The sequence below is a fragment of the Mustela putorius genome, unplaced genomic scaffold (genome assembly GCF_011764305.1).
Source record: "Mustela putorius furo isolate JIRA1106 unplaced genomic scaffold, ASM1176430v1.1 tig00000228_pilon_pilon_pilon, whole genome shotgun sequence".
NCBI lineage: Eukaryota > Metazoa > Chordata > Mammalia > Carnivora > Mustelidae > Mustela > Mustela putorius.
In genome coordinates, this window is record NW_025421322.1 from 26,267,436 (window position 1) to 26,283,699 (window position 16,264).

Consider the following 16,264-nt stretch of genomic DNA (forward strand, 5'->3'; position numbering starts at 1 on the left):
GAGTGAATGGAAGTTCCCCTCTAACCAACCATATTGTATTCTTTGTTTAGCATCTCTCCTTTCGTGTTTTTAATATGTTCATATTTTCCCTGATATATTTGTTTGCCTTAATTTCTGTTGTCCTTTTTAAAAGAGGGTGCCTTGGCTGCCTGGGTGACTCAGTTGGTTAAGTGACTGCCTTTGGCTCAGGTCATGATCCCGGAGTCCCGGGATTGAGTCCCACATCGGGCTCCTAGTCTGTGTCCCCACCGAGCTGCTTCTCCCTTTGACCTTCTCTCTTCTCATGCCTCTTTCTCTCTCAAATAAATAAATAAAATCTCTAAAGAAAATAAAAGAGGGTACCTTGTACATGGAATATTTCCATGGAATGAGAACCTCATTACAGTGGTTGTTTCTGGGGGGGAGTTTGGGGATTGGAGACACCTCATTATTATACTATTTGAGTTTTTCAGCTGTGTACTTAATTCTCAACCCCATGCTTTATTTATTTTATTTATTTGTTTGTTTATTTATGTATTTTTGAGAGGGGGTGTGGCAGGGGGAGAAGCAGACTCCCCGCCAAACAGGGAGCCTGAGGCTGGATTCGATCCGAGAACCCTGGGATCATGACCTGAGCTGAAGGCCAACACTCAACTACTGAGCCACCCCGGCGGCTCCGTGGGTATGTTTTAAAATGGTAGCTACCTGGGATTCCTAGTGCTTTTGATGCCTAGTGGAGAATAGATTTTATCCAGAGACCATGTCTATGATTTTATGAACCTAATCTTTAATAGAATTTATTTCAAACACTGTTTTACCTTTACCATGGTGATTTATGGAATATTAACTATAATGTTCAAAGGAAATACCTATCTATGTAATGAACGCTGGTCTCCATTACTCTGAGGTAGAACTGTGTAAGTTGATTTTACTTTCTCTCTATCTCTCTCACAAGAAGGTAATATTTAGAAGAATTCCTTTATCTAGAGAACTGATCATTTATTACCCTGCGACTTTTGCATGAATGGATTATTTATTTGTGTGGAGTAGTTCAGACCCTTATAGCATGTGCCTTCCATGCTAACTTTAAAGTTAGACCTGAGGTCAATTCTTAACGTCACCATGTATTGACTGTGTGACCAGGGGCAAATGATTTAACCTCTAGGAGTATCAGTTTCCTTATTGAATTACTTGTAATAACACCTAATTCACATTGTTGTAACAAAGGATAGAATGAGTAGTGTGTTCAAAGTGCTGGGCACGTTGTCAGTACTCAGTGAAGATTTGTTCTTTTTTTTTTTAAATCTGTATCTTTCTCCCCTTTGTTTCTCCCTGTGTTTTTGTTTGAGAATTTAAACTCAAAATCAGCCTCTTTGGAGAAGCGGGGAGAGCATTTGTTCAGCCTCTCCTGCAGTCTGGTAAACATCTGGGGTACAGCTACTCATCTTTCAAGATAGAGGACACATTTATCCCCTCACCTGTTAGACCTTTCCTACCTTCTGAGGGCGGGAGTAGCTGCTCCTTGCTTGATGGCATTTTTTTCCCTCCACCTGGCATGTAGTAAGTACTTAAGCATGTCCTAGGTGAATGGGTTTCTGGACATGAGTTGGTGGGGGGAAGTTTCCAGAGCTTCTCATTGAGCCTTGCAGTTTTATGAGCTCGAGTTAGTGCTTTGGTCTCAAGTTAGAAAAAACAGCTGAGAGAGTTAAAGAGGTGACCCTCACTTGATACCTTTTGGTTCTAAGGGTAAAATGCTTCCAGCATTTAGGCTAATTACATTTGCAGAATAGTTTTTTGTGGGCAGGTGCTGTGCTGATTTTGTTTGTGTTTTCTCATTTAGTACTTGTCTTGGCTTTATGAGTTAAATACTGTTACTGTACCCATTCCACAGAAGAGGAAACTCTAATACAGTGACTGACCAAAGACTACATAGCTAGAGAGTAGTAGAGCCTAGATGTGAATATAATCTGACTCCGGAGCTGGCTTTTTGAGTTCCTGTATTATACAACTTTCCTCTTCTGTATAATTGACAAGAAAGTTATATAGATGAGTAAAGAGGATTATAAAGGTCACTATTTCTTGAAGATTTCTCCCATTTCGCTGCATTTATAGTTGTGTAGCGGTTTGTACCATACCCTGTTCTACTCTTCACTATTATTTCTGGTGGGAGGCAGTTACAGAATGTGGATTTGGTTTTTACTTTTCCTCCACACTACTATCTGTGGGGAGGAATAATTATGGCTAAAGTACAGTGTAGTGAGAAGTAATAAGTTTCTATTAAATATTGCTCAAGCAGTGAGTAAGTCATTAAATTTGACTCCTGATGAATATATAATGATTGCTTAATACTAGGCTGCCAGGAAAAACACACACACACCCACTCACGGAGGTAAGTGTGTATGTAGGTATATGTTGCTAGGGATAGTTGGAGCTGTATTTTAAGAGAGGAAGGGGTTTCTTTGTTCTGTTTTTTCTGTTTTTTGGATTTTTTTTTTTTGTAGAGGGAGGGGAAGATGATTTCGACTGTCATTTGTTTGAGTTCATCCTGAAAGATGAAATTTCTTGTTTACAAAATATAGAAGAATCTCAGAGATTAGGAAGAGATTTCTCAGTTTCAGGAAGTAAAATCTCTCTATTCCACATCCCATCTGTTCTAGAAAATTTAAAATCCAATCAGGCGATTTTCTGATGAGTTTTCTTCCCTGCTCCTTGCCAAAATGGACATATGTACTTTATGGCCTGGATATTTATCAGATCCTCTGGATGTGTGATTCATGTTGAATTGGAGTCAGCAACCCAGAACACTAAATGACTGCTTTGTCTTAGTCCAGCATGTTATTGATCAAATGTGTGGAGTTGAGTTTAATCAACTATATGTAATTGATATTGTTCTTCTTCAGACATGCCTGTATATGACTTTGTAGAATAAAGAACACCATATTCTGCAATATTTATTTGTTTAGGACAAAAATTCAGGAAACAACTTGGCCAGGGACAAAACTATGTAATTGAATCAGGAACAAAATTGGAAGGGATTAAGTGGATGAAATTTATCCAAAGGGCGTGCCCCCCTAACACACACACACATTCACATGTGTCCTCCTTGTAAAGGTAGAGAAGTTTTATGGACCTATAAGACATGAAGCATTTGGTCCTATTCTGGAGATTAGGGAGGGTTCTGGAACAGGATCTGTGGCTGAGATCATAGAGAACAGCAGAGCAAAGCAAAACGACATCTGGTAGTGTGGAGAGGTGGTACCGAGATGTGTATGGACATGCTAGGGGAAAGAGCAGGGAAAATGTCCTGTTTCATGTCGGTTTCACTGAAGGCAGTTCTACTTAGGACCTGAGGGGTTGCTAAGAGAACTTGCTTGGCTGTAGGTACTACATGTGCTTGGCCCTGTTTCAGCTGTATTTCCCAAACCCCAGAACTGGGCCTTAGGGAAGAGACTTTATTTCTCTGTAGTGCCTATGCCTTAGGCTGCGGCTCTAGGCAGCCATGGCTAGGGAGGAGCCTCATTTAGAATAGTTGGTCTACAGGCTGCATCTTTTGGCTGCATCCCTCCCTTCTTGCCAAACTGGTCGCTGGTCTGAAACAAGAGCTTGATAGGTCTACTGACCATGCCCACTTGGACATGGAGAAGCCAAGATAAAGAATCTTCTGCTCCCTCATTTTTAACCATTAGCCTAAAATGGCATTGTATTGAGCAAATAAGATGTAAAGAAACCCTAGACAGTCTTGGAACTCAACCTGAATGACGAACTCTCATGAGTCCATGCTGTGCTGCTTACGAATCACCATGTTGCTGCAGGCGTATTACCTGTATCTTTTGGTTATAAATGGAGGACTGGGCATTTGTCTCACACAAGTCTACAGATAAAAGTAGCTAGTTTGTCATCTCCCTTCCATTCCCCCCCACCTCCAAACCCTCTTTGTTGGCCTCATTTTGGCCCCGGTCTTTCATATTTGAGACACTGACATTGATTGCTACTATTTTGCTTCTATAACTTGTTCCTGCCATCACCTTTCTCTCATTGAAGCCTCATGAATTTTGTTTTAAGTTGAAGTGATTGCAACACGAAATCACCCATTTCAGCTTAGTGTTGTACAGATCATGTAACTTTAATGCCTTTTTCAACACTTCAAACAGGGAATAGTAATAGTTAGAACATTGCTGTTAGTGCATTTTGACATTGAGTAACAGATGACGTGTCTAATGACTAGCGTGGCTGCTTAGATTGCATAATTATAGGTTTGTTTGACTTTAGGAAAACCATATGCAGGCCAATTGCATCCATTCAGACACTCCGTATATTCTATAAATGTCAGAGCACTTCAGTCTAAAAAGAAGTCGTCTTTCAGTGACTGTCATTCTACCAAGGTTTGCCACTGAACGGGAAAAAGAAAAGTGAAACAGAAACCATCTTTAAAAATGGGTTTCATTCTATGGCCCTATCTGTTCTAAGTAACATTTGTATAAAATGTTCGGGTACCATTAACAGTCCACAGTGTTCAGGATGGTGCTGACCAGGATCCCTTAGCACAGACATGCACATTTGAAGGACAGTCCTGCTACTGGCGTACTTACAGAAAATTATAATTTTATACTGTAAATCAGAGATTATCTGTGCCCTGTGGACTTGATTTGCTGAGGCCTGGGTGGGGGATATATTGAAGCGAGTTTTTGTGCTAACTTCTTGGAACAGTTTCCAAATTAATGCACCAGATGGGTTACACAGGCCTCACAGAATCCCTGAGCTCTCCGTGAGACTTCCCTGTGTAGTTACTGGCTTACAAAGGAATGTTCAAGTATATCGCTTAGGTTCATTTGAGTAATACAGGCGCAGGTTGATTATAATAAATGCTCATTGAATGGCACATCGAAGAAATGGGAATATTCCTAGATTGCCCAGACCCCATTTGGCCGGGGGAAGGCAGTCAGAGGCATAGATTGTAGGAATGGTTTTGAAACTGCTCCACTCAGAAGTATCTCTGCAGGGCGCCTGGGTGGCTCAGTAGGTTAAGTGGCTGCCTTCAGCTCAGGTCATGATCCTGGCGTTGTGGGATCAAGCCCTACATCAGGCTTCCTGATCAGCGGAGAGCCTGCTTCTCTCTCTCCCTCTGCCTGCTGCTCTGCCTACTGTGATCTCTCTCTCTGTTTCAAATAAACAAATAAAATCTTTAAAAAGAAAGAAGTATCTCTGCAACAGGAAGACTTCCCCTTGAACGTGTCTCTGCTGCTGCTTCCACTTCTGTGGCTGCGGCACCTGGGGCCCTCGGCCTCATGCAGGTCGGATTTCCTAGCAGCGAGCGTCGCTTTCCTTCTCCTGGCATCGGTGGGTGGTGACTTGGTTGCCTTTACAGCCCCTTCCGCTGGCCTTGCTGATGTGAAAAGTCGCTCTCTTCACTACCATGAAAATTTAGTAGTCTTCTAAAAGGGAAGAATCATTTTCTTTTTCTTAACAGTTTCGTCTTTGTTAGGAATTTGGAAGAGCTTTTATGGGACCATTTGAGTGACAGTCCGTAGTGTCCCACTTGGAATGGATCACCAAGTGGCTGAGATGATAAGGTTGGGGGCCTTGTTCCCTGTTGTTCCCTGGAAATTCATGGAGGAGTTGAAGGTGCTTGTCCTTCTCCTCATGGTTACGCATCTGTTAACACAGGCGGGCAGGTGTGCAAACTTGGCCGCCAGAAAGCCTGAGTTGGCAGCCTTGCTGCGCTGCTCCTTACTCTGGTGCTGAGCGGGTCCCTTCAGCAGCTCAGTGTCTCACCTTCTCGTCGGTAAAGTGCAGATAAAGGAGTTGCTGTGAGGTTTACTGTAAGTGGTGTGTTCAGTTTAATCTTGGCGCATAATATAGTGCCTACTAATTATTAGCTACAGCTATGATTATCTATTTTTTTTCTCGTTGTTACTGCTTTCCATGCTTTATCAGCTGCACGATCTATAATGCCAGGCTTTTCTGGTACCGTAGTGATTTCCTCTCTGGGATTGTCATTCTGTGGATGTTAACATTACTGGTTTGCTTCTCTTCCCCCTCCCTCCCTTGGCCCCACGTGCTGGTGCCGAGCTTTATGTGATGGAAAAATCACCATGAAAGTACAATGGGCAAATGTGTTTATATCCTATGTCTTCATTACACTTTAATTCAATAGATATCTGAGGCTGGACAGTTTATAGTTTGATGAAAGTTTAATTTTCAAATTTATTAAATAATGCCATGTGAGACCATTGAAGGGGAAGAGATGCTGTAGTTCTTCACTAGCTCCCAAGAATACCAAAGCATCCTTCTCACTCTCAAATGGGTTCAAATCTCTTTGGAGAAATGAGACAAAGGCACATAAGACAAGATTATTTGTGGCTCAAAGTTTCAAAGTATCAAATATAGTTGTTAAGATAAATTAAGGAAAGGAGATCTTTCTAGGCTGGCATGGTTTAAAAGCAGGTGGGCTTGAGCTCCCCGCCCCCACCCTTGAAGGATGTATAGGATTTAGTTTGGTGTCAATTTTTAGGAAGTCTTTCCTGTAAGAGTGGGGGAATTTTGGTAGTGGGATTATTATAAGGGCAGTAAAGGAGCAAGGAAACTTTGACTGGTCAGTCCCTACATACCCGCCCCACCATCCCTTCACTTTTTAGTCAACAGCCAACTCCCTGTGTCTGTGTTCATTCCAAGTTCCTCTTGAATCCTTCCGGGATTGATTTGGCCTGTTTGCCTTTCTTCCTGCAACACCATGCTTTTTCCTCACCTCAGTTGTTAATAGGGCAGGACACAGATTCTCTATGCCTTCCGCAGCCCGGTGTCCTGAAACATGAGTAGAAATCACGGTTTTAAGAGAGATTCTTATCACAATAGGAAAATAAAGGTTAACAAGAAGAACAGCAAGAATCACCAAAAGAATCTTAAAATGTAAGGTTGCTACTCGACAGGGATGTTCTCATGGCCTTTCTTCCAGATTTCTTTTGCTGTAGGACTCCTAGTTCTTAGGTCTCTGGTCTCCAGCGCTCTTCTGCATTGGACCGAGACACTGACTTTAGCCAAAGTGATCTGAGCTGGCTCACATCCAGGTGGGGTGTGTGGGTCTCAGTTCCTCTCAGGACTAGCTTCCTGATCTTTTCTGGTGTTTTCCATCTTGCCTCTGGCTGAACTATTCATCACTTAGGTCCTTCAGCATGTCCCAGCATTCTTGGGCCCTGGAGCCTTTGCTGAGGCTACAGGGAACCACACATGGCTTCCAGAGATTCTTGCCTTAGGCTTCATGCCACCAAACCTGGCCCAGCCATCATTCATTTTCTTCTTTGCAGGCAGGGTCTCCTTGGCCTTGTGATTTGAAATTGCCATGTGGTTCAAGTCTTGCTAGCATCCTTGGGACTTTGATAATGAGAACCATGATCCCATTTGTTTTATTTTGCCAACTCTTTCATAGCATTTTTAATTTCAAAAGCACATTTTTATGTGCTTTCAAAAATAAACTCATTTAATTCCAGAGGGAGATTGCCAACATTATATCAATTTCCATAGATTAACCAAATACAGTAAAATGCCTGCCTTTGTATAAGTCATAAACCATCAGGATATAAATTGCTTAAAATTCTCTTTCTGGTCACCAAGTAATTAATGTGATTTTTTAACAAAAGGTTGCTGTATACATAGCAGATACATGTTGGTATCAGCAACACCTGAACAGTTTGTCTCCCTTTTTAACATTTGGACATTTTCACAACACTGACAGTTTTATTTGTAATATGACTTGAGTCCTTGCTCATGCACGATTTTGTTAAAAATGTTGTATTTAATTTTGGGAATGCAAATACAAATTTTTCTTATGTAAATACTGCTCCCTTCCCCCTCCTCAAAACCAAAAAACCTTATATCAGGATGTATAAACAGTCTCTGAAGTCTGGGTAATATAAAGCAAGAGACATTGTACCAGAAGCAAGTTAATCCAGGAGATATTTTCTGAAATGTGTTTATAATTGACTATCGTAAAATTGAAGCATAATTTTAAAGTCTAGGAAAATCACTTTCAAAAGCCAAATGTAAATGCATTTTATATTATTTCTTGACTTTGGGATATGTCCTATTGTTCTACAGAGTAGACAAGAAATCCTGACATTTGTCTGAGCTAGGGTATTTGAATGGAGAATCTTTGAGTGTGTGCATTTCCAAATGTGACTAAGTCAGCTTTACCTTCTTTTCATTCACCTTTTTTAATATTAAAATTTGTATATTTCGTGTTCTTGATCTTCGCCTGATCTATTAAATTGCGTGTTTAGAGCTTGAAAAAAAGTCTAAAAGCACTTAAGAACATTTCTTCACTTTTCCAATCTGCTAACCACTCTGTATAGTCTCCTGTTATGCAAGGGTATTTTAATTTTTTAAACATAGTAAGCATAATTGTTTCATACTCTAACTGATAGATAATTCCAATATCTGAAACATTTGTAGATCTGTTTCTGCCGATTCTTACTCTTGGTGTTGTGTTTTCTTGTGTTTTTTAAGGTTTGTAAGGTTTTTCTGTTGATTTTGTTCTATTTTTCCCCTCCTGTAATCTGCTCATTCTCCTGCATAATTATTTGTCCGGATTAGTAGAGGCCTAGGATAAAAAATGTCTTTTTCAGAGGGGAGTACCTGGAGGTACTCAGTGTGAGACCACCTCACATAGATCAGAGCTTGGGTTCCCCGGACCACTCAGATGAGGGGAACCCAGGTGCAAATCCAGGAGAGCTGGCTTGTGGCCACAGGTTCTCAGAAACAGGTTTGTTTTCTTTCTCTCTTACCTCTTTTCTGCTCAGTGGCCAAGATCAGCCCTGCTGCAGCCTGGAGGACCAAGGGTGGCATTACTTTGGTTTCTCTGTATTTTGAGGAGTAAAGACCCAGTTGATATGGGGGAGGGTATGTGACTGTGTTGTTCTGTGCTCTGCCTTGCTTTTCTTATTTTCTCTTGATGTTGCCCTGGTTGTTTCTGTCTGGTAACTTTATTTTAAGGAGTTTTCTTCCTTCCTTCTTTCCTTCCTTCTTTCCCCCCTTCCTTCCTTTATATTAACTGAGCATTTTTCTGGTTTTCAGTAGAATTGGTCCATGTAACCTAATGTACTGGAAATGGAAATCCTTCTTATTTGATCTTTAATAATCCTGTGGGTGCATGTGTACCTCGTGCTGCTGGGCTGATTTAACTGAAAAGGAAAAACTGAAAAGGAAACAGAGGTCCAGAGAAATGTAGTGGTTGATTTATGATCACACAACTAAATGGCACAGCTTCAAACTCCCAAGTCTTAAGTCTACTTTCTTTTTCCACCCCAGCCTTTGAGCTTGCTTCTACTGGGTGTGTTCTCAGAATTTTGAATGAAGCAGGCCTATGTTAAGGAGGTCTTTAAAAAATATGCAATACCTTTTACAGAACTGTTTAGATCATTGACTAGTAAGGGTTATATGGAAGCGACTTTTTCCAGAGATGGCATTTTAAATGTGCAATAGTAATTTGCTTTCTTTCTCTTACAGCTGAAGTGAGTAGTGAATACAGTATGGACAAGGCAATGGTCGAATTGGCCATGATGGATCGGGAACTAAGCTATTACGTAAAGGCTGTTCAGTCTGCAATAAGTCATGTAAGTTTATACCACTCACCTGGTAATATTTGGTTACAGCTCAGTGACCTGGAAACAGAAACATATCATCAAAATTCTTTTCTAACCTTTAATATTTCCTTATCATTACTATAGCAGTCATTAATTTCTTCTTAATCAAGAAGTTTATAGAAAAGGAATCTAAAGTAGTTTCCCAGCTCGGCCACCTAGGTTTATTTAGAGTGTTACATCTATTTTAGATTTTCTTGCCCTTTTTTGGGGGAGGGGGAGGTCTTGAAATCTTTAGTGGAAGCCCCCTTCGAATGGGAGTAGAATTTTTATGAAATGCTAAAAAGGTGCATAGAACGTGTTTTTATTGTTATGTTTACTGCAGCATACACTTTAGACCAGGCTGAGTTACTCATTCTCCAGCTTTAACTAATATGCAGCTATTGCAAAATTCATAGGCTCAGATAATATGGGAGAGTTTTAGAGCAAGTTTAAAAATAAAGAAGGCTGACATTTTAGTTTTTCCAGAAGCCACACTTATTTTTGTTGACTCCAGCTGTCACAAAAACAACACATAAGGCAGTTAAGGTGGGAACATAGCGACATCCTTTTCAGCAGTACCGGGTTGAGTAAGAAATGAGCAATATGATTGCAGTAATATTTCTGAGAAGTCCTTTGTCCTCTGAGCAGTGGAAACTCCCCTTTGAACTGATTTCAAATACCTGTGTAATAGGGTGTCTTGTACTTCTGATTTCTTTATTTGCCTTTTGTTACTTCTACCTATGGGAAAAATGCCAAAAATCAAATACTTTAGAAGATTGGCTACTATTCAGTGGAAGATAAACTTTTAAGAATGTTTTATTACTTAAGCTTTACTTAAATGGGCATTACATAATTATATGTTTATTGTTTTATGAAGCTCTGTGTTTTCTAAATATATTTTTTGTGTTTTTCTTCTTTTTTAATGGCTAATAGTTATTAAGTATAGTATTTGTGAGTTAAGCATATCTGCTAATATCCAAGAAGTGTAAACTCATTCAGCTTGTAAAAGTCTGATTTTTTTTTTTTTTTACCACTGTGGCTGTTAGTCCTTGGACTGTGAATATTCCTTCCACAGGAAACTACGAAAGTGGATAACAAAAAGCACTTCGACCAGAGGTTTTCAGCTCCCGCTGACCCTCAGAACCATCCTGTCCCTATTCTAATGAGATTCTGATTTCATTTCTGGAGCAGGATTGGGTCACCGGCGTTTTTTTTTAAAAAACTCATTCTAATATGTGTCCATGGTTAGAGACCAATGACTTAAAAGAACAAGGCTGACTTTATAGAACAAAGTCTGTTTGCCACCAAGATCAGAGTTGGGCCTCTTGCTTAGATCAGTCCTGCTTTGACCCTTACTTAACATTCTATGGAGGTTATTTGATAGGCCTTTCTATCTTTACCTTTGATGTTGTGCAATGTGATAGCATAGTGTACATAATAGATAAGAAATCAGATTTTGGAAGTTAAAGAACTCAATATGAATTTTTTTTCTCTCTTAAACTCTAGGATTCACAGATGTAGGGACATAGTGGGGATATGACTTTATTTTGAGGGAAATATTTTGCCCTTTTCATTGACTATTCTCTCTATGTGCATAGAAGTCACAGATGTTTCTATCTTAAGGCTTACTTTGGGGAGGAGTGAAGAATGAACAGCAGCTTGAGAAGGGCCAGAGTGGTACAGTTCCTTAGGAATAGCGATGGCCTAGAGATCAGAAACTCTTCCACTCTTGGTTCTTCCATTTCCTACGTTATGATCCTGGGTCAAGAAACTTAACCTTTAGGAACCTCATGTTCTTCATCTACAAAATTCTTGGCCTGCCTATTTCAGAAGATTATTATATGAATCAGAATAAATACTATGTATCAAACCTTTGACCTTCCTAAAATTTGATGGAGACATAAGATACTGGGTTTTTGCAAATTCAGACTTCCAAAGATATTCCTTAAAAAAGGTGGAACAAGATCTTTCTGAAAGGCAAGTAGTACTCCCATTACTTCAACATTGGCCAAAATTCTGACCCATCCTGTAATTTCTCTGTTGGTAAATTTTCATGTAGTCACAGAAATGGAAAAAAAAGTTTTTTAATCATCACGGAGCATTAGAGTGTATTGTTTAAATAGAAGTCTCTCTCCTGCTTCACCTTCACAAGATTCTGAAGGTCAGACCTTCAGAAAAGGCTCTGAAAAGGCTTTAGAAGTTTCCTTGGGAACCTTAGAGATGTGGATCCGTTTACCAGCAATCTCTGGGAAGTCCCTTTGGCATCCAACAGAAGCTCTCAGATTGCCTGTCTTTGTCCTCTGAGAAAATAGAGCTACTGCAGTCTATAATGCCTGAAGATTTTATTTAGAATCGGTATTTCTTTCAGTGCTCTGCAACTTAAAAAAAAAAAAAAAGTTAAGACTTTGTTCAAGCTAGTTGATAGAGGGAATATTACACAGTGATCCCTAACAACCCCCCCTCCCCCAAATCACAGTCTCTAAGTCATTTATTAAAACATTCAGGATACATGGGTGTATACCTGTCACAGGTCTTTAGAATATTCATGTCAAACCACAGAGAGATGTGTCTGAACTCTTTGGAGACTTTCATTCATGAAGCACACACATGATGAAAGTGCTTTGACACCCTGTGGTACAGTTACTTATTTTCTCACTGGGACTGCCAGGGAAAAACTTGTCTCAGTTTCATGTTGAGAACAGTGATGTTCTGAACATTACGCCTGATGACCTAATGTTTTTTCCCCCCAGTTTCTAAGCTCTTATTATTTGAGTGTATTGAAGGGGTACCGTTGTTCTCATTGTTCTCAAAAGGGGGCTTCTTGTTTTCAAACATTCACTGAATAAATATTTACCAAATACCTATGTGCCCGGTACTTCCGGGTGCAAGAACTAGGTCAGTCACCAAAGCCCACATGACCACCAACTTCAGGATGTCTAGAGTCTAGAGAGAGAGACAGACGTTTAACAAAGAGCCATACAGAGCTTATTTAATGACTTGTGGTGTGTGCAACAAAAGGAAAATAAAGTATTCAAGGAGACTTAATAACTCAGGGGGCATGGTACTGCTGGGGGTTGGGAAACTCCTTCCTGAGGACGTGGTATGTAATCCAAGAGGAAAGTCGAAGGAGCCTCGACATGGGGATCATGGTCTATGACTTCTCTGTCTCTGTGACTTCTGCCTGAGATGGAAGCATCTTTTTACTGTGTCAATGTCAGATTTTCAGGCAATTTGGGAAACTAGGCCAGAGAAAGCCTATTTTTATATATAGAAAGTTTAAAACATGCAGAGTAATTGAGTAACATACGTAAGGCTGTTCAGTGATTCATTCATTCACAATAGGAGTGCCTACTGTGTGCCGGAAACTGAGTAGTAATGCAGGTCACGGCAGTAGTTGATTTAAGGATCATTTTATTACTGGTACTCTGCTTATCAAGCCATTTCACTAGTTGAGCAGGGATTATGCCTCTCGGAGTGAAACCTTGAATTGGTATTGAATGAACATTGGTAATGCTGTGTGTTTCCATACTGTGCATTTCAGTGTTTATGGGATTGTTTAAAATTAAGCCTATAGTCCCATCTTGGGGCTTCAGATGCCAGAGAGTGGATACCAGTTTGGTTCAGGAAATCTTCAAATCCATTTTCAGGTGTGTGTTTCTCCAAATAAGAGATGATAAAGGGTCTAAGCACTGTCAGGGGGATGGTCCTTGCAGCTAATCACCTTAATTCTGGTGAAAAAGGATGAACACCATGCGGCTGAATGATAGATGTCCTAACAGGCTCAGATTAGTTCCTCACATTATTAGCAGTCAGGGATACAATATGCATCCTGGGTGCTTTTTGATAAGCAGTTCAGTCCTAGAGCTTAGCAGAAGTAACCTACACTGTGAGATTCATATTACACTTTGGTGTTTATTTTTTTGTCATGCTGCTTAACTGTGTAATTTCAGTTCAACAAACTTTAAATCTTTGCCAGATTTTACCTGTATACTATTCTTTTAGTAGGGACTGCTTCCGTGTGTTAATTTTTTGGAAAATCAGAGTATGTGTATTTTCCTTACTTTCCTCCGATACTACTTTCCTCTGTGCTATGTGTATCTCCTAGATTATGTAAGGTTTTTTTTAAAGCATTTAAATTGGATTTCTGCCATATATTTAGTTTTTGTTTTCTTAAGTCAGTGTTTTATAACAGTCCCTACCTGGGGAGGGTGATTATTTTTATTAACCGAATAAGAGCAACTAGGTGCTAAATTGGTCTGCTTGTGTTGTTTCTTACAAATCTGTTCATGGATAGCCCTGTGTACTGTCGTTTTTACTTGATAAGCTAACCTGAACATTTAATCTGCCCTTTCAAACGAATGTGGTGAGAGTTAGAAAAGTAGAAATATACCTCAGGTAAACTGTTGAAATCAACACAATCTTAGGTATAATAAAAGAACAAGGTGGGTCAAAGGTATAGCTTACCTCAGCCTTGTCATTATGCAACTACATGGTTGAGAACGTTTTTTGACATATCACTTCCCTCTGCTTCCTCACCCTTCACCCTTCATCGGTTGGTAAGCTTTGCCTTCTGTAAATCTTATACCTTAAGACCCACCACTTGAACATGAAATCATATGAGGTATCTTGCAAGTTGGGAGTTACCATTTTACTTTAACCAGATTTGGGAAGCATTTCTTACTTAGAAAATGAATGTTTTATAGTATCTGAAGGAAGTTTCAGGCCAGAGGATGTAATTTATTAGATACGATCATCTACTGACTAAACAGAAATGTACTCCACATTGTGAGTCATTGACAAAAGGAGAAGAAGGGGAAGTTAGTTGGGGGATTAAAAAATTTGGGGACAGAAGATTCCTGAGCATGAGAGAAATTAGATATCAGCAGAATAGCAAGGAGGTGAGAGGTGCTGGTGGAAATAGTGAAAATCTCTTGGAGCTATTTGGGAAAGAACTGAAGAAGACCCTCTTTGCTGCTCCCTGTATGGTGCACTGTCTTGTACCACCTTTCTTGTCAAAAGTTTCCTAATGTTTCATATATGACCCTTTTTGTCTCTAGGAGTGTTGCCCAGGTGTGGGAATTAAGCAAGGGGAAAAAAAAGTTGGCTTTGGGTATTCACTCTTCAGCTACTTGGCCCAGAATGTGTCTCTTTCTGTGATTACTGGTAATTACTTTCTGTTCTGGGGCTTTAGAACTCCTTCTGCAGTTATGCTCAAATTAAGGTTGTGTTTGGTACCATTTTGTCTATTCTACAGAGAGAGTAGGTAGGTCTGGATACAGTATTTCACTAATTGAGTTACTTCTGTAAGAAAGAACCTAGATCTAAATCTTGTAGGTCACCAAGTGTTGTCGCTGTTTTTAGGTGAACATTCTGCTTGTGCTATCATGAGACTGATTTTCATGGGTGGTTTATAGAAATCCATCTTAGTGTTTTGTAGGTATTAAGTGTTGGAATTTAATCAGAATTATAAAATGTTTATACTCTACTGGGACTTAATGTGTCTCCAGTGCAGCATTTTCAAAAGTTTCCTCTGTAATACCGATTAATCAGGATGTGAATAAGTATAATAGGAAAAAAGGATTTTGTGGTCAAATAAGTTTGGGGAATGCTTGATTGAAAGAATTTCCTTAAAGACTCCAAAGCCTTTAATATGCTTTTATGCATTGTGATTTTCCAAAGGAAGTACATTTACTAATTTCTTAAACTTCTTTAACTAGAAAATCTCTTCGGGGGAAGGACTGGTGCACCACAGAACCCACTTCGGGAACTACTTCTGTCGTCTCCACCTGTTCATGCCTCAGAGGATGGGCCTGCGATTTGCAGCCTTTTCTGTGGCGTCCAGGGAACAGGGGGAGTGCGTCACACTCGCTATCTGAAATTCTGAAATGGGCCTAGGAGATGTTTCTGTGCAGATCAGGAAAGGCCTCCGAAAAGACTGTGCATTATTCCAACAGTGAAAAAGAGGAAGGAAAAGTTTTTTTTTTTACAAATATGCGGTGATTGCCTGGGCTCTCAGAGTCTGTGAAGTAAACAAGACCCCTGTGTGGAGAGTTGATTCAGGAGAGTGGAGGGAAGGAACTGTTCTTGAGGAAAGGAAGAGAAGAGGGTCCAGGACAGGCAGGGGGCACGCAGCAGCAACATGGGCAGTAAAAGCATAGACATTTGAAAGGCCTCGTTCACAAGAGCGCTCCAGACAGACACTGAACGCCTGGGCCTCAGTGGCCCCAGGCAGTCCTGGTAGCTAATTACTTGTGTTCGTTAAATGATGGGAGGGTTCTTTAATACAGCCAACTCCTATTAATTTCTGACACTGAGCCTGGCCCATATATAGCATCAAGCCCTTATTTTAGATCGTCGTTTTAGCTCCTTCCATAACAAATGTTTCACCATAATTGATAAGTGTTAAAATTAGAGTTGGGAGATTGAGGTCGTTCCCAATTACCAAGCGGTGGTGCTAATGGGCAGTGGAAGGGAGGCAGGAAACTAGATTGAATGGGGGACTCGATCACCAGATGTTAAGAAGGTTCACCATGAAACAAATGTGTGTTCAAAGTGTGGTGTTGAAAGCAGTTGTTTATTTATTTTTTTATTTTTTCTAAAATTTACTTGTTTTGACAGAGAGAGGGATAGCAAGTAGGCAGAAAGGCAGGCAGAGAAGGGGTGGGGAGCAG

General features: G+C 40.1%; 1 protein-coding gene across 4 annotated transcripts in view; it reads left to right on the forward strand.

The window, feature by feature from the left end:
• Positions 1–16,264, forward strand: part of NSMCE2 (NSE2 (MMS21) homolog, SMC5-SMC6 complex SUMO ligase) — a 213,118-nt gene that overhangs the window by 27,363 nt on the left and 169,491 nt on the right. For all 4 annotated transcript variants that reach the window (XM_004743545.3, XM_013051756.2, XM_004743546.3 and 1 more), the window contains one exon: positions 9,478–9,584. In XM_004743545.3, the coding sequence (XP_004743602.1) occupies positions 9,478–9,584 (107 nt within the window). The remainder of the gene's footprint in view (positions 1–9,477; positions 9,585–16,264) is intronic.